Here is a 22050-nt window from a genome sequence, read left to right on the forward strand (position 1 = left end):
TCTGGCAACGTATGTTGTCCTTTGCACAAGCGACAAACTGTGGGCAAGTATTGAGCAATGTTCGTTTGCTGGGAATTTCCTGGTGGTTTGCGATTGTGATATTTGTGAACATTTACCTTGTTCTGTGGTCGCTCTGTTCTTTTTGGCAGACTTCGCAATGCCTTTGATATTTGGCGCATCCAATCGTTGAACTGGTCAAGCGTTATCTCAGAATTTGCTGCCTCTAGACTGGCTTTGTGCTGTGCCCAATTCAGTTGTTTATCGATCGAAAGTTTTGCCAACAATTCATCGATGAGTCGAGGATCATTCAAGTAAGATCTTTTTCCTAAAATCTTAATATTTGTAACAAGGTTATCAAGAGCGTCAGAAAGCTCCATTATTTTCATTTGTCCTTCGACCTTTATTTTCACCACATCTTTCAACAGCTCTTTGTACACTTGGTCCGCTCTTCCAAATTGTTCTTCTAAACGACCCATGATGGCCGGAACGTTCTGCGGATCCAAGAGTAAGGCACGTACTGCTTTTTCGGCTTCTCCCTTAACAAATCGTTGCAATCGATTCAAGTTTTCTAGTTTGCTAAAACCTGCTTCTATTGTTGTGTCTTCAAATGTCTTTTTGAAATGCGGCCAGTCTTGTGGTTTTCCATCAAATTCTGGAAGGTTTACTAATGTGGTTTTCTTGATATGGCGGCTAGCTTCCAAACTATTGTTCTGTAATACCATAGCGAGTTCTAATATGGCTTGATCTGGTGTATTTTTCTTTTTTTCTTGTTGGTATTGGATTTTGATATCTTGGCATTTTATGCACAACCATTCTTCTTCTGCGGTTGGTACCGCCGATAGTTTGGCGCAGGCCAGGTGAAAATATCGATCGCATTCTTCACACTTAACAAACGGACTATCACCGTTTGGTTCGGTACAGAGGCGACATGCACCGTTTTTGTTCTCAACAAAATAATTGCTCTTCTTGGTAGCCATTTTCACGACGATTCTACGACACACGGTCGTATGACAAAACAGCATAAATTGATGCGGCTGGACACTCGGGACCACGGCGCACTTTAATGACACGGATGGCTGGACACTCTGGCCAGAAGCACGGACTTAGCTTTCTTCCAATCCGGTCCACTTCGATAGAAGGACGTATGACAAAAACACAAATTGATGCGGCTGGACACTCGGGACCACGGCGCACTTTTACGACGCGGATGGCTGGACACTCTGGCCAGAAGCACGGACTTAGCTTTCTTCCAATCCGGTCTGATGATGATGATGTGACGACGTCACGGATGGGCTGGACGCTTTGGTTCCAGAAGCACACTCTGGGCTCGACCCTTCCGGTGCGGCTGGACACTCGGGACCACGGCGCACTTGGTAACACGGAGCACGGTAGCTACACGGCTCGTCCACTCCGGTCTAACAACGACGCGACGACACTATCTACGGTGAGGCTCTCCTCTCTGGAGCCACCAATGTTGCGGCCGAGGGGCTCCGCCGGGCGAAGGTTCCGGCTCCTACGGCTACAACGGGGAATTCTCCAAGCCTTTCAGCTAGTGCTCCTCGCTACCTCGGGAGTCTATGCAACAGAAAGGGGGATCGTTCCTTGAGATTCGGATTATTTCGGATGTTCTGAAATGAAGCTCTTAACACTTTGGCTTATCGTTCGAATCTGATTTGGCTCCAGCTTGAGCCGCCTTTATATACCAAAATTTTCACAATTTTTCTGCACGATACTAACCCAAAATTCTACGCCTTTCCTCCCACTCCCATTCCCGTTTGTCCCCAACTCCCATCGCGCTCCCGGTTTCCATTGTCACTCCCGGCGACATCTGTTTGCACTGGCGATTCCAGAAATTCCGCATCGATCAATCCATCGAGCAATCCTTTGTGTAGACGGTACCGGTGCTGCGCGTGCTGGTAGCGACGTTCATCGTGGGGGGTACGGCTGGCGTTTCGTGGAAATTCACCGATCTTGTGTCTTTTCACTTTTTATTTTTTATTCTGCATGCACTTCGCACGCAACAGCTGGTGAATCAGACCTGTAAATGAGCATTCCATTATCTTGTTTGGTTTTAGCATTTAGTAATGCTAAAGCCTTTAAAAGTTAAACAAAACAAAAAAACTAAACTAAAAGTGTTTCTCACGCAATTATTTATCCCATTATGTCGATACCCTTATCATATGTATAAACAAAACACTTGCGTTAATTAAAATTAAAACGAAACCCTAAATCATAATTTCACGCAAGGTCTATCAAACGGCTCACTGTCAGCATAAACAATTGCTGTACAAATTACATGATAAATCGTACAGAAAGCGTATACCCATTAAAATGAATCGCACTCATTAATTGAATCGTGATCCGGCGGAATGGTGGTTAAAAACTGTCACCCAACTGTGACCGTACGCCAACCATCGACCGCGCTTGCCGCTCGTACTGCAAATGAAAAGTGACAAATGAACCGCTGCGGGAAATTCGGATTAATTGAAACAACACTACGCAAACCGGACACCATCGGCCGCATTCACTCGTCGAATGTATTTAGCGTTCTGTGCGGTAGAAATATAAATAAGTCTGTGTGTCCATCAAAATAGTAAAATATTGATATTTATATATTTATATATAGATATATTTCATTTGTAAGTATATAATATATAATATATGTTCAATAAATTCCACCTGCTTATTTTATTTACAGTTTTCAATTCAGTGTAACGCCAATAAAGGAGTGATACATTGTGAGCATAACAATACCTAATGTGACATACGAATGGCGCAGGATAAAATGATTATTTTGCCGAAAACGCGAATCATCCAGTGCAACACATACCTCACGGGCATTCCTCCCAACAGTACTTTCTGCACAGTGTTTGTATTTGTGGGTGTATTGAGTGGTGGTTTTGTCATCTGTTGCCTACTTACACTGCAAAACCAACTCATCTGACCTGACGGAAGCAATTATAACGTGAGCTTCATATTGGATCGCAAAAAATCCCGCCCTTTCTGATGAATGTGCAATGACGAGATGGTGGAGAGATTATCCAGTCCGGCAAAATCGGGGTAGAAACAACGCAACAAGAGCCGCGTATGTAGCAATAACAACAAACAAACAAGCGACCATGTTGATATTACATTTGCGATTAAGTTGTGCATAAATTAGCTCCTCACAACCCAGGAGCGATTACCGCGCGACGAACGGCTGTCGATAAATCTACATTCGATCCCATTTTGTTCGCTACAAACATCGACAACAATGAAAACAAAAAAGTTGTTTCTCCCCTATGCATCAAAACTGATGCTGCAGAGTTGCATGGTTATTATTTATTCACCAACCACATAAACCACTAACCACGATACAGCCTGATGCACGGAAAGAGATGTTCGCTTAAAACCATCCCCTTGCATTTGGGTCAAGGCATAAAAAGTGGGCAAATATTATCCCATGGTTTCACACACACACGTGACACCGGGTGTGTCCATCGGTGATGGTTCTGGATCATCGATACAATTAAATATGCGTCAAGGGAAACCCTTTTTCCCGTCAAAACAGCCAGTGCGTCCAATCCATCAAACAGGCAACATCAATACATCATCCCCATCATCATCTTCCTCATCATCATCATAACCATCATCCTCGTCGTTAAGAGGGAGTATGGAGTAAACAGCAACACAAAACAATCAGAGATTAAAAGTAAACAACAAGACAGTCGGACCTAAACGTAACTTTGCTTATGGATATATCCTTGATCAGCTTTTTCAATGGTTTCCAGTAAGTTTGCTTCCTCCATTTTTGCTACTACTAATGGGGATGGTCAGCTTTGTCCTTTTAGCCAAACTTTCGTGCTGCATCAACATCAAAGCCCCCTGATTCCGATAGCATTTAGGTAATATTTTGAAATATTAATATCCATACGTACATGTAGTCATCTGACCTCTACAAGTGTGATTCAATTGGTTTTCTCTCTCTCTGTCTCTCTCTCTATCTCTCTCTCCCTCTTTCTCTCTCGCTCTCTCTCTCTCTATATTTCCCTTCACACTTCGCTAATGTTTTTTCCTCGGTGAGATTGGAAGAGACGACAACAAATTAACGCTGATTACACTCCTCTCTGCGTGTCGTTGTAGTTTTACTAGCATTTCTGTTACGCGATATGTACTTCCCTCTCAATTTTGCTGTGTAACTGTGTGCGTGTGTGATGAATCTATATTTGTAGGTTTGTATGAGTCGAAGAGAAACTGCTGATTATCGAATTTACGTGTACATTTGTGTCGGTGTCAAGGTATGGTGAAGATGGTTTGCTTAATCCAATTGCAATTATGATAATATTTTCATTGCTATGCGTCTGTTATTGTATCGTTTCCGGTTGTTTTATCCTTATTATTTATTATTAAGTAGCTGTACCCTCCCCCACCCCACTCCCCTTCTCTTTTGATACGATCGTCGCCTTTATGAGGCTTAATTTTTTTGTGACTCCTCTCAATGGGTTGCCTATGTTAAGGTTATGAGATGAAGCAATTCCTTGAACTGCCCGCTGATTGCTAATAAATTGCTATTATACTCTCTCTCTCTCTCTCTCTCTCTCTCTCTCTCTCTCTTTCTCTCTTTCTCTCTCGCTCTCTCTCTCTCTCTCTCTCTCTCTCTGTCGAAACCGAGTTTGTAGCTGTCTATCAATCCAGTGACAGGATCTCCTGCACTGTAGGTGGGTCGTTTCTACGTTCCTTGGGCGAACGGCTCCGTTAAGTGAACCGTTTAGTTGTCCCGCTTAAACACCCCTTTCGCGTCGGTGCGCACGTTTACTGCGTCAGGATTAACGCAGGTTGGAATGGCATTCGACCATTTGCCGTTTTTCAGACACTTGAGCATCTTGGCGCCGCGCAACTCCAGCCCGGCGTCACACGTGAATGTGATGCTTTCCCCGATTGAGTAGTAAAACTTCACCGATGACATCCGACCACTGATGGCGGTACCGGGGTAGGAACAAGCCTGTACACCTGTAGACCAGAACATTACGGGGACGGAATTGAAATTTATCTTATAAAACTATTAAGCTATACCATCTGATTTGCTGGTAGCTTCACGTTTGAAAGTTTATTGTTAAAAAGTCTAAGAACGCATGAGAATGACAGTAAAACACTTACACTTTGGTAGACCTCCCGACCAGCGCCCATTGTCCTGGCAAGCGATGATCGGTTGTCCCTGCATCATGTACTCCGGGTTGCAGTTGAACTGGACCACATCACCTGCCCTATACGGCGGCGTCCCCTGAGCGTAACCATTTTGAGGTGCCCCTGGGTGGAAACACTGAACCTCTGTACCGAAAAAAATAGATAGTTAACAACCTGATACATGATCAGAGTCGTTTCTTGCACAACACTTACCCACACACGATGGGAATGGACCACCCCATTCACCCGTGGGCAAGCAGATGGCTTCACTGGGTCCCCTCAAACCATAGCCCGGTGGGCAAGAAAACGCCGCACGACCTCCCACCTCTCGCGACAAGATGGCAACTCGCGGTGCGGATCCATTACTACTCGGTTGTATTGGGACCTCACCGCACTCCACACTTTCGCAAACGGGCAACGGTGCACTCCAGTTACCACTTGGCAGGCAGGAGATCTCAGGCGTTCCAATCAACGCATTACCGTTGGTACAGGAGAATAGTACTCGTGTGCCCATCATCGTCTCTCCTGTGCTGGCAGACAGTCCTCGTCTTACCTGAATTTCGTTACAATGAACCGCCTAAGGGTGGAACAAGCCCGCAGCAAGAGAATACAGAATAGAAAGGCCAGTAGCTTATCTTGTAGCAACATGTAACCTACCTTTACAACCACTTCAACCGTGTGCGTGTGTCGAGCTGGTGTGACACAGGTGAAACTTCCAGAATCATCCTTGACCGCGTGCATAATGCTAATGCGAAACTCTAGCTGTGGATCGCGCCCTTCATCCGAGCTCCAGCCTTCGGGATATTTGCTGCACAGAAAATTCATTGAATCAGCTACTACAGTACTGACTTCTCAAACCAACAGACATTGAACAACCTACCGATAATCGTGACTAACATTCCATCGTGGATTTCCAAAGCGACGCATCCACAGACACTCGAGATGTACGGTGGTACCCGGATACACGATCAGCTTACCATCATTACTCTGCGCTATCGGGCCGTTCTGGTGGCGTATCAATATGGTCGGTGGTTTTTCCACTACAAAGTGAGAGTGTGGTATTTTGGTAAGATTCATTCAACGACTTATCACTAAAAAGCATCTGAATGCCTTTCTTACTTGCGTAATCATTCTCCTGGTTCAACCCGAAACAGGATGGTTTCTGTCCGCTCCACTCTGAACGAACGCACGTTCGCACACTGGTACCGATCATGGCGTACTTTCCAATATCGACACATCTATTTCGAAAGATTGAGCAAGTACATTTTGAACAGGTTCTTCTTAATAAAGGAATCTATTTCTGTTCCCAAATGAGATTTTTTAATTTTATTAAAAAAAAAACCCTATTTTAGTGTGTACACAAGTAAAGAGAGTAATTGTAAATCCAACAAACAAGCACTGAGGTTATAGGAAATATAGATATACAGCACCAGTTCTTACTTACTTGTAAATACGACAACATGGTTTTAAAAATATTCCTAGAAATCTAATTCGATTTCAAAAACAAGGCCTATTTCAAACGAATCTATTATTACCCACCGCCTACACACTAAACAAAAACTCGATCCACCCATCAACCATCAGACCAACAGCTCAATTTAGCAGGCACTGGCATCCAGTAACAAATGTCCGTTTTCAAATTTCCACTGGCAACGCTTTTATGCCCCCCCCCCCCTCCGCACAGTGTACCTCTTTCGAGGAAATGGTTTTAATTGGAAAATCGACAAATCGCTACTTTACACAACGCTGTATAACAAAAATGAACCAAATAATTCGAAACCAGCAGAAAAAAGGCAAACACAATCATTCATTTTGAATTCAATCATGCAATATGATACCTTTCACGTTGCCACAAGGCAAACGTACAGTAGCGAACCCGCCTTACGCTCTTACCATAGAAAAAGGGCAAATTAAATCGCATTCATTTCCCGCTTCATCAACGGACAACGGTGCGTGTAGGCGTTCGATCGGTGCAGTCATTTTCCGTCCTTTCATTCAAACAAAAACGTATGCCTCTCCATTGCGCTGGTTACCAACTCATTCATCCCTCGAATCCGTAACCATCGAAAGCTTCAAATTCAACCGACAGCAAGCCGTCACGCCCGTTGGCTTCTTAATCAGATAAACTTTGACCCGGGATTTCAATCGGTCGATGCCAGTGTGTGTGTGTGTGTATTTCTCTCTCTCTCTCTCTCTCTCTCTCTCTCTCTCTCTCTCTCACACACACACACACACACACACACACTTTCTCTTCCTTTCACGTCAGTCAAACGCCATTTTTATGTCGATTAGCAATCGAAGTGTGATGTTTATTCAATCTCTGGCGCAAAAGTTAACGAACCGTTTGACGCCCATCACTGCCACCGGTTACAGAACGCCAGGCCTTAATAAAAGATGTAGCTAAAATCTAGCACAAAAAAGGGGAGAAGAAACGAAGCGCTCTCATTTGAAGGACGGCAGGCAAAATGCAAACAGGAACTCGTGAACAAAATCTCCACCCAGTCCCGGACACGAGCCTGAGATTCGTTTCCCAAAATTTAATTTCAAAGCAAAAAAAGCTGTGAGACGAAAATAAAATTTAATACAATTTTATAACGCACCACAGCTCTGGATGAACTGCTGCCGAAAGCTCCCACAGCAATGTTAAGTTACTTCATTTCGAACAAATTTCACATCTTTCCACTAAGTCCGTTTCCTAGAATTCAAGTGTTGAGGGAAAGAAGCAAATAGTCACATCATTACAACGAACACGGACTCAGTCTGACCTAAGACCCATCGGAAGTGGGCTCAGTGTGAAAAGCTTCATCTAAAAACACCACTTGGCAAATGGAACTGCGTGGAAGCAGACGACGTAATGGGGAAAAATCACTTTATTCGATAATGGCAATGGGATGGGAGGTGAACACAAAATACACATCCCTACTCCCACTGTAAGGGAAACGCTATCACCATGGAGATGGATGGAGCAGCCCGGAGACAGGCCCGTCACGAATGATCACAATTGCGTGAATTGCGTCTGCTGAGTCACTGATAAGGAGCGCCAGCTGCAAACGTTTGATGCTGTGTGTGTTCGCATATTCCATCCGCACAGCGGAACGTGGTCTCTTTTGCTGGGTGGTCAAGAGGAGTGTTTTAAAATTGGACTTAATATAGAGAAAAAGAAGAAAAAAATCATACACGTGCTTCTGCAAAAAAAAGATCCTAGCAACAACAAAACGACAAATGTTCGGGACAAAACTTTTCCCAAGGTGATTTTACTAACGAACACAGACCCACAGGTGGGCGACATCAAATGAATGTCATTTTTATTTTCAATAAATAATATTTTCTCCCGAAACTTTGCTGTGTGCATGGTGCTTTTCATCTTGTCGCGCTAGATCGCAAACGAACTGAGCTAAATGAGCAGTTGAACATTAAATGTACCATATCGTGCACAAAGTTAATTTAATTGTACACCCTAACTGTCCTGATGAAGTGGCAAAGCTCATTTACTTTCCTTTTTTCATAACGAAGTTTTACGATTGTTCTTCTCTTCGTTACTTTTCGTTTCGTTTAAGTAATGTGGCCAGTATCTGTCCCAAAACTCCCATAGTCCACCAACACCCTTTCCGTTTTCCCAAACTCAATTGCCTAACCCCATCTTTTCTGCTGCAGTACAACGCACGCACTGGCAAACACCTCAGCATCAGTGCATTTCCCTTTTTCAGTATCGATTCACACGCCACAGGCTGTGGAACCAGATGTTCTGTCCCGCAGCAGCTTTCCAGATTTTTTTTTTCTTCTCAACAAGTGGTTCTCGCACATTTCGAACAGCGTAAAATTATCCATTCAACAAGGATTTCACGTGTAGTGCAAACCATGCCGTAAGGCACGGTCCGTCCGAAACGGATGGAAACTGTACAACAATTGTATCTACCACCTCCCCAGCTTACTCTGCCAAACAAGTGCGTTCTCAATTAGAGCTCGAAAAATTTATCCAATCCAACCAGCTTGGTTGTATGGCTGAGTACCAGCAAAAATGTAAAGTGAAACACCAGCAGGCACCAAACAAAGTGAAAGGAAATTTGTTGGAAAATTTGCATCGAAAATCACTCGTGGTGGTGGAGCGCAATTGGTTCGATTGAAGTGGTTCGGAGCGGAGCCACGTGAAGGACTTGTGCCGTACAACAATGAGCAAAAAGTGAAGTGATTTCTCAGTGTGGAATTAATACGATTTTCCCACAGCGAAGGAAAGTGAACATAGACACACATACGCAGCCTACACACATACGTAGCATCGAATACACTAGTTCCCAAATTCGTTACAGCAACTAAAATAGTCAAATTTTTTTGTCTTGTTGCGCGGTTTCACCTTTCCACACCGGTTCCAACCATGGATGAAGTGCATGAAAAGATGAAGAATTTTTTAATTAATTCCGACTCGAGTGGCATCGAGTTGGGAGAGTTTCTAACGAAGCGGTTCCCCACATCCGCCGCAACCTATCTCGCCCTGCTTCCTCCCGGCAGCGCCCACTGTATACGCCAACGTTTGACCAACCCATGGAAAATGGTACCGACGGTGGTGCTGTTGGTGCTTGCGCTACTTCTCCTGGGCGGACGACGGTGGCCACTGCAGCTGGCAACGTTGTTTGCAAATGAAGATGTAAATGAGAAATGGAATTAATTTCGCGTAATGAACGCTTCCTGCGAACGTTTACATATTTTCGACATTTCAAGGATTTTTTGTTTTATTGTTCATTCTCTTCTGTTTGAAGTGCATCGAGATCACTCGCCAAAAAAGCACCTTCCCTCCTTTGCAGCAGATTCTAATGTCGTTTCGTTGCGTTTTTTTTTTTGTTCAATCATTTCATAGTGCATTCTTACCATGCCGGCACAGCTGCAGAAAGCATTTCGACCCCCGGAGAGCTGTGACTTCTGTCGAGCGGTTCACGGAACTGTTCCACGGCTGTCGAACGTCAGTCCGACGGAGTTCGCTCGTGACTACGCATACCGCGGTGGACCGGTGATTGTGACCGATGCAACCGTTAACTGGACCGCAGTGGAGAGTTTCGACTTTTGGTTCTTCAAACGTGTCTACGAAACGCATGGCAGTGGGCCGAGAGCGGAACGCTGTCAGTTCTTCCCATACCAGACCGGATTTCGCGACATACGAGAAGCGTTTTCATTGCCCGAATCACGCGTCCGATATGACCCGGGAACAGAGCCGTGGTACTTTGGATGGAGCAATTGTGATCCAGCGATCGTGAATGTGCTGCGGAAGCATTACCAGCGTCCCTACTTTCTGCCAGCCGACTCGGAGAACAGTGCCATCGATTGGGTGTTTATGGGTGGGCCTGGTCTTGGGGCACACATGCACGTAAGTGATGGATGGTCATTTCAATATCGCTTTAGATCGACCTATGCCCAAAACATTCACAGGTGGACAATGTGCGACTTCCTTCGTGGCAGTCGCAGCTAAAAGGAGCCAAAGAATGGATACTGGCACCTCCACCCGAGTGTTTGTATCAGTGCGAATTCCTCTCGGTCGTGGTACAAACTGGAGAAACAAGTATGTCTATCTATGCATTCTCTTTATTCCTTTCTTCAACTTCATATTACTCTCCTTTCTTGACTAGTTGTGCTGGATACCAACAAATGGTACCACAAAACAAATGTACTCCCCGGTCCCATCAGCATCACAGTGGGAGCTGAATACGATTAAAACCCCTATTCGTCACTTACCTCGATATGATCGTCGTCCCCGGCGGAAACTCCACAATGTCCTCCCGAATTTCCAGATCGTTGTAGAAGCTAACGACGTGCGGCTCATTGTTGCGGAACATGCACGATCCGTTCGCTGACGGCATTCGATGAAACAGTGGATCATCGTCATCTATAAACGCATAACATAACGCTCAGTTCCAAGTTGTTCAAACGAAATATAATACTTAATATTGATGTTGTACTAACCGCAATTCATCGAGCGACCGATCCATTGCCCATCTTCACATATAATTTTCCATGTTGTTTGTTCGCCCGTTATGGAAGCGATGCAGTCGAACGTTATCTCCGTACCGGACGGGAAACCTTCCTCACTGTTTTCATCCATCTGTTCACCGTTTTTGTACACCAACGAGCCATGGATCTTCCCTGGTGGACCGCACTCTCTGCCATCGTTTTCATCCTCGGAGGAGGTCACATTGTTGCCATCGAGTACGATGATCGAGCTGCTGTCATCATCGCGCGATTTGCGGGACGAAATGTACCCACAGTTGATCGTCTCGGGCGTAAGCGAACCGAGAGCACAATCTGGAAGCAGATGGTGAGCAATGGTAGATGAGAAAAGTGGTATACACAGATCCACAGGAAAAATTATCTTACCCATCTGTACTGATGATGCACTGCCCATGCCACTTTCACACTGAATCATCACTGAGCTGCCATGCGCAATGGTTAGACCAGCACGATATCCACCCTGGCAGATGAGAATTCAAATTGATTAGGTCTAGATAAATGTCACTTCTTGTTATTTCCAGAGATACTGCCCTTACCTGATAGATTGCGTGCATAATTGGTGGCAGAACACAAGGAGCAGGTAAACATTCCGGCAGTGAACTGACAGCCCACTCACCGTTCCAACAGCGTAGATTGGAGGGACCCTATTTTTCATAGATATCACATTTGAAATGGATCGTTTGTACTGTGAAAATAAACACCTACTCACCTGCGTGTTGTAGCCATGATCACACTGAAAATTGATCATCTTCCCATTTTCGACCATCTCCATCGGGGTTAGAGAGGCTGTAGTTGGTCGCACTGCATCAATGGTCGTCAGATCGACTGATGCTTCATAGTACTTGCCATGCTCGGTTGATGGCACGAAACAGGGTTCTAGCAGAAAAGCAAATATTGTGTAATGTCTCCATCATCACCTTAAACTCCTTTCAACTAAACTTACTCATACTGCACGTTGGTTTTGTAGGCTTCCATCGTCCCCTGACACATTTCGCCGTCGCATTCGGATTTATAATGTTCGAGACATACCCCTTCGTACAGGTAACGCGCACAATCGTCCCCGGACCGAACGTTTCGTTCGGGTCCTTGCCTGGGCGAACGATTTCCAGCTGTGCGTACGGTTCACTGGCCAGAGGTTCACAAGGTCCCTTGAATTTCACCTTCCGCGCCGGGTCCATGCTATCTACGTCAGTCTGGTTCGCTGCCTTGCGGTTCGCTTTCTGTGTGCGCTTCGTTTCCTCCATCGAGCTGCCAGCATCGCGCGTGTCTCGCTTCCTTCTAATGATTTGCGACTGTAGCTTCTCCATCAGTGCGAGCGGACTTTCCTCCACCGTTGGTTCCGTTCGATTCCGGCCACGGTATTGTGTTGTACGGTACTGGTTGCCCTCGTTCCGATGACTGGGCGTCACTTCCGACGCAAACTGCCAGCTCGTGTGATAACGCCCCGTCAGTGGCGGTGGGAAATAATTGCTGTAAATATCGTTCTCATTCAGATGGTCCGGTGTTCGATTAGTTTCGGCACTTTCGACAAAATCCAACCGATAGCGTGATTGTTCGTTTATGTCCGGTATTGTGATCGGTGGTGGAAGCTTCGGCTTTCGAGCCTTACCACCTTGCTTGACTTTGTGTGGTCGGGGTCGACGAGTAGCTACTGGTGAGGGTGCCGGTGTTCCCATCAGCTGCCCTGCTTCTGATTCACGCCCATTCTGCACGCCTCGGTTACGACTTACTGGGTCTGACTCAGGGTAGGAATGCCATCGACCGTCCTGCACGTGTATATCGTCGTGTGTGGGCATGGTACGAGCCTTGTTGAAGCCAAGCAGATTCTGCACATAGTTCCGATACTTTGCCTTAATGCGCTCGTAGTACTTGCTGTAGGCTTTCTCCACATCCGAAAGCTCCCGACGCTCACGCACCATAGCGGTGCGGAAGGCGCTTCTTAGCAGTGCATTTCGACTCGCATCGATGCTACGCTTTGCACGAAAACGCTGGAAGTCTTCGAACGTGTAATGACGATTGGGTGTCATCTGACCACGATACGGTATGGCAGCGGCACGTTTAACCAACTCGTGCTGATGATAAGCGTCATGCTCCTCCAGCTTACGTTGCAAATAACGATAGTGCTGCTTTAGCAGGTTTGACCGGTGGAATCGCATACGCAGGTCCAGCGAACGACGACGACGATTCCAGCGCAACCGAGGATGCTGACCGGGCGTACAGATCGGTAACTCCGTCGGACTCCACTTCCCGCCTATACAGGTCGCTCCAGGTGGACCTGTTTCAATCACATAGCCCTTGTCACACTCGTACATAATTTGCTTGTTGTTAATCACCTTCCGCACGTACGGCCGATAGTCGTACAAGCCCATGTTTCCCACCAGCAACACCTTTCCATTGGGGATGTATCCCGGGAACTGACAATACACTTCCGTGCACTGTGGCATTTCACCAGTCCAGTTACCAAATGAACAGATCAACACGTAGTTATTCGGATCTGGTATCGGTTTCCCACCCGGAGCTGTTAGATTGTAGCCGTCCTTACACTTGAACCGTGCTCGCATACCATGTTCCGTCTTCGGTGCCAACACCATACCGAACTTAGGCGGCTTGGGCATGGTCTTACAGCGTGCCGGTGCACAACGTGGTATAACGCTCCACGTTCCATTGTTACAGGTGGGCGGCGATAGTGAAGAGAAGGGAAACTCGTAATGCTCATCACAAATCACTTCCAGCACGGTACCATGCTTTACCTTGGAGCTACTTCCACTTGTCGGCACAACTGTCGTCGAGTTCACATCGATGTCAAACTCGATCGGAATTACCTGACCTTGCGAGATGGAAGGAACGACACAGGGTGCCAAACACTGCGGCAGCGGGTATCGCCACCGACCATCAATTTGACATACGGACGAGGTATTACCGACCAGCAGCATTTCTGGATGGCAGCGGAATATAATGCTTGCCCCAAGTCCCGTACCACTTTCGATGTTCTCCAACCATCCATTGTACAGCGTGCCGGGATGTCCACAGTTTATTTCTAACGGAGTGCAAAAGAACAATTCGTGATCGTAGCCAGTGTGATAGGAACCTCAGATGATGGTGCTACATACCCTTGCAAGCAGGCAATGTTCCGGTCCAACGCTTGTCAGCACCACATCGGCGAGAGCTTTCACCCACCAGGGTGTAACCATAGCGACACTCGTAACTGACCACCGAGTTATAGGATGTGCTGGTGTAGATCGCTTTACCATTTCTCGGGTTTTCAGGCGATGGACATTGTACCGATGTTACCACTGGAATGAAAAGGATTCAATGTATTACTTTGTCTTTCATAGTTTTTTAAGCATGATTATGAATTCACTAGCAGGAGTAAGTTGGTTACTCCATAGCATTACCGAATTATTTCGGTCGTACTAAATAAAAATCAGCATCAATTACTACAAACAGAATATTAATTTCTTTCTTGAATACCCAAGATGTTTAAAAAAACTAAAAGAAAAAACTTTGTAGATAGTTTCCACACATTAACAGAGAATGAAATAGGAGAAGAAGGTGCGTATTCTACTATTATTGCATACTGGATTGCATACGGTGAACTTGAGGAGTATGAATAACAGACTCCGATCAGCCACAAAACATCGTCCAATTAGTCCTATATTTCTGCTCAAATTAATGAACTGCCCATTCATTTATCCTTTCCTTGCATTGTGATATTGACATTTAAGACACATAAATCCACCATCGCCAATCACTAATACTCATGTCATTCGCTTCATTTTGTTTAACACCTTCTTCTACTGTTTCATTGCCCGGTGAAAAATGTACAAAACAAAGAAAATTAATCATTATATACTCCCATTTAGGAGAAAAAGCAAAACATGCAGCATAGAAAATTAATTATAATGTAAAACAAGCCAGTAGCTGCATAAGAAACGAAATAAATCCTTGTCTTTTCATTTCTTGCTCATTCCTCCCCCCGTGTCGCAATTGCGATCATGTGGTTAAACAAAATGAAACGAAATGAAACAAGTATTAGAGATTGCGGCAATGAATTTATTCAAGAATTAAACGTCACACTTGAGTACAATGTTAATCGCGTGCCAAGACTTATGTGACAGTTTGATACAAGTCCGTTATGCTTTCTGGTTTTCTTCCCCTTCTAGTCAACCCGCCCGGCTACTCGCTTCCCTTTTCCAATGCCTTTTTTGTCGGCAAGGTGTTGATTTGCCTAGCGATGACCCATTAAAACTGTTTTCGTCTTCACTAACGTGCTCGTCACTTTATTGGCCGCGCGTACATACTCGCACACTCAAACGCGTTTCTAGTAAATTCAAAATGACACTCTTCTATACTACGGTTATCGCTACGTAAATATTTGCTGTAATATTTATATATGCCACATACTCCTTTTGCCATCCCATTTTCTTCCCTTTCTTTATGCTTGACAAATCCCCTAACCCACACGCCGCAAAGCAAGAAGAATGGTGAGAATGTGAAATGATCGTGAGAAGCACAACCACGATCCCCGTGCTGACGTTGGCTAATTTTAAGAGTGATAAATGTTGTAGCGTGATGCTTCGTAACTCTTCTTTACGCTTATTTAAGCCTGCTGCCCGGCTACTCGTCGCCTACTTCTGCTGTGCTTGTTCCCTAGCCTTACGCACATTCGAGTAAGTTATGATACTGTGTTTGTTTCTGGTCATGTTAATGTACTACACCTACTGCACGACGGGTCGCGCGCGAATCTGATCAACGAGTGAAACGCGCCAAGAACGGCAATTCAATGAAAGGAATGGGAAAGATCTACTCCTACGTTTTATGGCCCTGCAAGCTCGACCGAGCTGTTCTCCGATGCTATTTCTTCTATGCGGAAAACTCTGAATAACATAAACTATGAGATAGGTACTTTTTATCCTTCAGTGCCTATGCGAATGACTGGTAGTGTGCTAGTATGCTAGGCCCTTATGTACTTGGACCCACTACTTCCAATTGCTTGCCCGCGAGAGGAGTTTATCTAGTCAGCCGCAGGTTGAGCTAGTAGTTGCAGCATTCAAGATTGTGTGTGATTGTGTTAGAGAAAAAAAGTGCACGATATATTAGTACATGCGGAGATCAAACAGCTTATTAGTCGGTGCCCAGCCCCCCAATAACATAAAGTAATAAAGAAAACATCAATCACATCGATTTTACGAGGCGATAGAACTCTACTTACGAACACAGGTTGGCAGTTCCTTCGGTGTCCACGATCCATCGGCTTGGCAGTAGCGTTCGGCTCTTCCGACCAGCTCGTACCCTTCACCGCAATGGTATGTTACCTTTCCACCGAACGTGTAGCTCTCTCCGGCATGCCAGCCATGAGCAGGATCAGGCGGCTGACCACAGGAACGTGCTGGAATTGGTTCATCAAACAAAACACGAAACGTTATTGATGTTTGCCTCTGCATGTCCTTTTTCCTCTTTGGCCGACTTACGTTCGCAGGAAATGTCTGGTCCATACCAGCTCGCTTGTCCATCGACGGCCAAACATTTGGCTCTTGGAAATCCGGCCGTAGCATAGCCCGTGTGACAGTGGTACTGTACCGTTGAGTCGAGATCAAAGGTTGCTTGTTCGGGTAGAGCGGAGTGTCTTGCGTGCTCGATGGTCGGTGGCTCCAAACAATAGACTGCATAAAAGAAAAAGAGGTTTTACACAGCCCAATCTAACTCGCCTTCTCTCTGTTACTCACTGTTCTGCTTGCATACTGGTTCACTTCCCGCCCAACTTCCATCCGCTTGGCACAGTCGACTCTGCAGCCCAACCACGTGATAGCCATGCGGGCAGGTGTACGTCGCTCGCGATCCAAAATGCTTCCCGGACAGTGTCACTGATCCGAGACTCGGTTGCGACAGGTCCGGGCATTCCCGATCCGGTTTAATGCAGGACATACCGCACGCACCATCGCATAGACATTTCTTCTTCTTACTCTTACAGTCCTCGTCCGACGAACACTTGCGTAGGCACTTTTGACCCTGCGAAAAGGAAATCGTGGTACGCATTAAACGGAATAGCTCACAGCACGCCTCCCCTCTGAGGCATCTTACCAGCAGTGTGGCCTGTTCCTCGTCCCGTGGACATTCGGTTGAGGGCGAATTCCTCGGATTCTTGTACACCCGCCCATCATCATCTGCCTCCGATGATTCCTCATCTTCGTCCCATTCTGAGTCGTTCTCATCGTCCGCTTCGGTGACGGCTGCCGTCGAGACGCAGTAAACTTCCGAGATGCGTGGAAAGCGGAGGGAAATACAAGAACAACAAAGCAATATAAATATTTTTCCCACCCAAATTGCAAGATCATTCAAATTAACGAGAACTTTGGAGGAGTAGAGGAGTGAGATGATCCTTTCGATCGACGTGTTGGCTGCGATCCAACGGCATTCTGTCATTGTTTTGGTTCGGCAGTCTCACTGCTCAGTGTTCCGTTCTTATTTTAAATACCCGGCTGCAATGATGAGGTAACTCGTGCTCAAACCGGTGCTGCGACGAGGTCAAGCAAGTGCCTCTGAGGTACGGTTCTGGGGTTAAAATAATAACATTCCTTTCAATTGGCAACTAAATAGCAAATTTACAAGCTGATCGTTCCTATTGGCTCTGAATCATGTTCTATTTTTGGAGTCGGCAAGGCTATCGATTGGGAGTGTCACCAGAATACCTTTCGAATTGGGATTTTAATTGTTTTATATTATATCTAATATCATCCACCTAATCAATTCTCCAACTAATATCTGAACACGTAACATCAGTGAAATTATTAACTTTACCACATCAATCAAATAGGAAAAAACCCACGCACGAGATCACTCCCCTTATCAGTCGCGAAAACCAGGTACCCTGATGCGTAAAAATGTCACACCATCGCGTGTTTGCCGACATGATGCGTTGTTGGCATACCGGGGGCCCAGTGCTAAAAAAAGCCACCCAACAGACATTGTGACGGTGTGGTGTCAACATATCCTCATGGCCCAGACACGATGTCTGGTGCAACCGAAACGGAAGACCCAGCGCGACGTGTGAGTACTTCCGTTGGTTTTACGCACCAGCAAACACGCGAGCGTTCGCTGTGTCGTGCCGGCTGATCATCGTCGTACGATCGTCGCTGTCTGCTCGTACGAGACTTGTTGGAGCCATTGCACTGGTGGACAGCGCGATTGCATTCGCCAGCTGCTAATGTGCCTGCTGTTGCTCTTACTGCTGCTGTTGCGTTACCAAAAGGGAGTGGTGAGAAGCAAGAGAGTGAGAGAGTGAGAGCGAACAACGAAATACCGGGGCAGGGTGCAAGATTTCGCGACCGCAAATCCCGAAATAACCAGCCCCCCGGGTGTTGGGCGTACGGCGCATATCAGTTTGCCAGACTGTGACGAAAGCCCTGTATGCTGCACGTACACAAACACATTCGGGGCAATTTGGCAGACATCATGGCTAGACGTGCACGAAAGACGAACCGTAACACAGCCGTTAGGCAACCGGGCAGACAGTCAGTCAGACAGACAGCAGCAGCCCTATCTCCGCCGCAGCACACCGTTCCGTAGCTCGTTTGAACGTTGTTTTGGAACGAGTGTCTGAGAGACACTTTGTTTGCTACCGGTCGGAATTGCACATACGGCGAGTTGAGTTAGTTGAGCGGTTATGACACAGAAATACACTACTTAAGGTTAGTTAACCGCGGATTCTGCATCGCTCTGTGTCGCCAAAACGGGAGAGCAAAACAAGCGAACAGGGACCGATGATGACAAATCCACACCGATTACGTGTGCCCATGGTGCGATGATTCGTGGCTGCTGACGACGGGGAACTGCAGTCAACCCTCCGCCACTCACTTTCCCTTTGTGACACCCTAAGCGGGATGGCTATTTTTGTAGGGCAATCGTGTAGCAAAGTGCACGAAAACAAACGCACGCGCTCCCAGTCGATTGGTTTGACCGGAAAGGTCACTAACTCGTTTATTGCCGCCAGGTGAACTGAGCCGTGCCTGGCTGGGGAATGCATACGAACATGACCGCGTGCAAGGCATTGTATGAATTTTATTAAATGGGAGCGTCAACAAGGCTTGCTTTGGAGATTGGTTGGTTTATTTTATTTACGTTATTTTGGGCGCATGTTAAGTTCCATTGAATTGTAACAGGATTATTGAATTGGATTTTTCGTTCCAGTTTTGTTTGAATTCGGTCATTGATGCATGAGACAACATAATTGAATGCCCCCTCCCTAAATCAATCCATTTTGCAAATCATTCGCTTTGCAAACTTTAACGCATCCGTTCTTTTGCCACCTGATGAGACTAGCACGATAAAGATGTAAACATTTCAAAATCAGCTGTGCGGGTCCAGGTTGAAGTCGAAATGGATGCGAGCGAGCAAACGAATGAGCGAGGTTCGCCCCAACGGTCAGGATGTGCCGCACGTGAGAGCGCACGTGAGAGTCGTTACACTCGCTCACCCATACAACTACACACGCACTCGAGCGTGGCAAATTTGCACACACAAACACACACACACGCGTCTTCCTCTTATTTCTGCTGAGAAAACAAAATAAATAAAACCCACAACGACCTTCCCGTGTCAACCCGAAGCCATTCCGAATGGAAAATGTGACCGATAACGGAGAGCGCCCACTCGTACGCTGTTCCCATTTAACTCCTTTTTCTGCGAAAAAGCGTACGAGAAAACGGGAACACCTTGACAGGGCACAAAGCGGTGAGAGGAGGACAGAAGAGATTGTCATAGGAAGCATACAAAGCGATGTAATATTGCCTGTTCTGGAATTTCACATTTTTTTCACGCCGATTCACTTCAACGGGTTCATGTTAAGGTCATGGCCCGGTTTGCACAGAGTACTGGAAATGAGATGAAACCTTTGCCCACATGATATTTCCTCACACCTGCCTATGTGGCCTATGTGGCCCCTGATATTTACATCCACACCCCAGAATAATAAAAAAAGAAGAAAAAACCGCCCGAGAGCCCCGGAAAAGCTCCTCCTTTCATGCACGCCGAAGAAAAGGCTCACCCGTTTTCACCAATATGGCTGACAGGAGCAGCCAGTAGAGAAGGTTTTTCTTTAGCAGCAACATTTTCCGTCCGCGGCACCGTGTGCAGCACCGTTTGTTAAATAACCGCTCGAGTTCGAAACCTTGTCAAGCTGTGCACAATTTCATAGGAAAAGCTACTTTTTGCACTTGGCCTAGCTTAGCCCTTGAAACCGCACATGACCACTGCAGCTAGTGAGATCGATTTTCCACCAAACACAGCTTCCGAAAAACCACAAAAGAGCACACACAACACCCACACACACACACACAGAGCACTGCTGAACTGGGTGTACTGCAGCTTCTTCTGAACAGAGGTCTGTATTCCCGCGTACAGCTCGCTGTGGCGTTCCTCGCTGTTTTTCCCGTCGTTCACTTTTGATCTGGCCTGCTCTCTGCTTAGGACAACGTTGACAACGACGTCCACGACCACGGCAACAATGATGATGACGAGCAGCTAGCACAGCACTTGAGAGCACTTCCACTCGCGAACAGTGTCGGGTCGATTCTCACGACGATTTCACAATGCTCGGTCCCGTGTTCTGTCAGGCGATCCGATCCTGGTTGTGTTATGCCAGTGCGCTTCCTACTTCCGCTTTTCGCCAGCTACCCCGTGCGACCGTGCCGCCACAGTAGCTTCAATTGAACTGTTTTCATCGCCGTTTTGCAGCGTTCTGTCACAACGGAGCGAATTTTTCGGCGAGAGAGTTTTTGTAGTGTGATATGAGTAAAAATCTTTGCCCCGGCGCTCACGGAGATTTCGACTTGATTTGAAATGAATTGCTGAGGGGAAGCCAGAGGACTTGACAGCTTATTGAACGCTAAGTCACTTTATCTTTACTCTGAAACATTTACACTCACTTTAAGGAAAAATATATTTCTTTTCTTTAATAACAAGAATAATTATGTTCCAAATATCTACTTCCGTTACTACTGTTACTATCTAGATCCTTCGTTATCTTTCGTGTTCAACTTCCATAAATAATTTTCAAACTAATGAAATTGCATTAAATTCACACAGAATCGTCATGATGAGTTCCGCTGCCACCACGTGGTCGATGTCGCGCTTGCAACCGAATCGCGTTAAGCGTTTAAGCGTTTTTACTCCCTAAGATATGCAACCAGCAACACAACTCAACAGATACTCTTTTTCCAGCTTTGCACTTAGTACACTGTTGTTACCATTGAATCAAACTACTAACAAAACTGCCGCATTTTTATTGGTTATTTACCGTTTCTTTACAACTTTACTATTTTTCCTTGTAGTGATAAATCATTTTTTACTGTGCCCGGCTTATTCGAACTCCCACATTACAGTTCAATAGATTTTCGGTAAGTTGCTACACCTTATCGCAAGCTTCACTTCTTCTCTCAATCACTAAAAAGAGCACGACGACGGTTTGTCTGGTAGTATAGGTAGCGTTAAATATCGGGACACAAAAACAACCTAGCGAGCACAGACGTTCTGACGACAACGACCCGGGACATACTACTGCGTGGTACCCGCACAACGCGACCAGTGATGAATGGCCCGTTTAGCAGCACTTCCACCACCGCTTGTGGGAGGAATTTCGAAAATAGTTCATGACATTATCAAGCAATACGAGATAGGTGCAGTGTATTTTTTTACATCGTATTCTATCTCTCTATTTTCACGTGCTTGTCAACCTGATAATCCTTGCCATTTAATTAGGCTGTTATGATCATGTTTTTTATACCCAGTTTTTTTTTTATTTCAGACTATAACCCCGTTCAATTCCATTAAACACAGTCTATAGATCGGCTTTTCAGCTACACACACTGAATTTGTTGTCACCACAATTTTGCAAAA

General features: G+C 45.8%; 2 protein-coding genes across 2 annotated transcripts; one reads left to right on the forward strand and one right to left on the reverse strand.

Annotated features, from left to right (window-relative positions):
* Window positions 1-2591: 2591 nt before the first annotated feature.
* LOC1278203 (sushi, von Willebrand factor type A, EGF and pentraxin domain-containing protein 1) lies at window positions 2592-20899 on the reverse strand. The gene is made up of 18 exons (XM_061653265.1): window positions 20201-20899; window positions 17239-17408; window positions 16884-17166; window positions 16629-16820; window positions 16370-16546; window positions 14268-14450; window positions 12101-14194; window positions 11867-12033; window positions 11694-11801; window positions 11524-11617; window positions 11113-11451; window positions 10885-11035; window positions 6283-6401; window positions 6044-6203; window positions 5821-5971; window positions 5377-5740; window positions 5137-5307; window positions 2592-4989 (listed from the first exon to the last, which is right to left on the reverse strand). The coding sequence occupies exons 1-18, from the start codon at window positions 20262-20264 to the stop codon at window positions 4748-4750; spliced, it is 5229 nt and encodes a 1742-aa protein (XP_061509249.1). The 5' UTR covers window positions 20265-20899; the 3' UTR covers window positions 2592-4747.
* Window positions 8824-11117, forward strand: LOC1278204 (uncharacterized). Its single transcript, XM_061653278.1, has 4 exons — window positions 8824-9805; window positions 10016-10519; window positions 10582-10711; window positions 10779-11117. Exons 1-4 carry the CDS (start codon window positions 9536-9538, stop codon window positions 10862-10864), a joined length of 990 nt encoding a protein of 329 aa, XP_061509262.1. The 5' UTR covers window positions 8824-9535; the 3' UTR covers window positions 10865-11117.
* Window positions 20900-22050: the final 1151 nt, after the last annotated feature.

The sequence above is a fragment of the Anopheles gambiae genome, chromosome 3, assembly GCF_943734735.2.
Source record: "Anopheles gambiae chromosome 3, idAnoGambNW_F1_1, whole genome shotgun sequence".
NCBI lineage: Eukaryota > Metazoa > Arthropoda > Insecta > Diptera > Culicidae > Anopheles > Anopheles gambiae.

Excerpts from the sequence above, each read along its gene's own strand:
- LOC1278203 (XM_061653265.1), bottom strand. The coding sequence starts at position 20,264 with ATGTTGCTGCTAAAGAAAAACCTTCTCTACTGGCTGCTCCTGTCAGCC. Across the intron at positions 11,452-11,523 it reads TGCATCATCAGTACAGATGG|ATTGTGCTCTCGGTTCGCTT; the intron begins GTAAGATAATTT and ends ATCTGCTTCCAG. Across the intron at positions 4,990-5,136 it reads GTCGGGAGGTCTACCAAAGT|GTGTACAGGCTTGTTCCTAC; the intron begins GTAAGTGTTTTA and ends TCTGGTCTACAG.
- LOC1278204 (XM_061653278.1), top strand. The coding sequence starts at position 9,536 with ATGGATGAAGTGCATGAAAAGATGAAGAATTTTTTAATTAATTCCGAC. Across the intron at positions 9,806-10,015 it reads CGTTGTTTGCAAATGAAGAT|TGCATTCTTACCATGCCGGC; the intron begins GTAAATGAGAAA and ends ATCATTTCATAG. Across the intron at positions 10,520-10,581 it reads GTCTTGGGGCACACATGCAC|GTGGACAATGTGCGACTTCC; the intron begins GTAAGTGATGGA and ends AAACATTCACAG.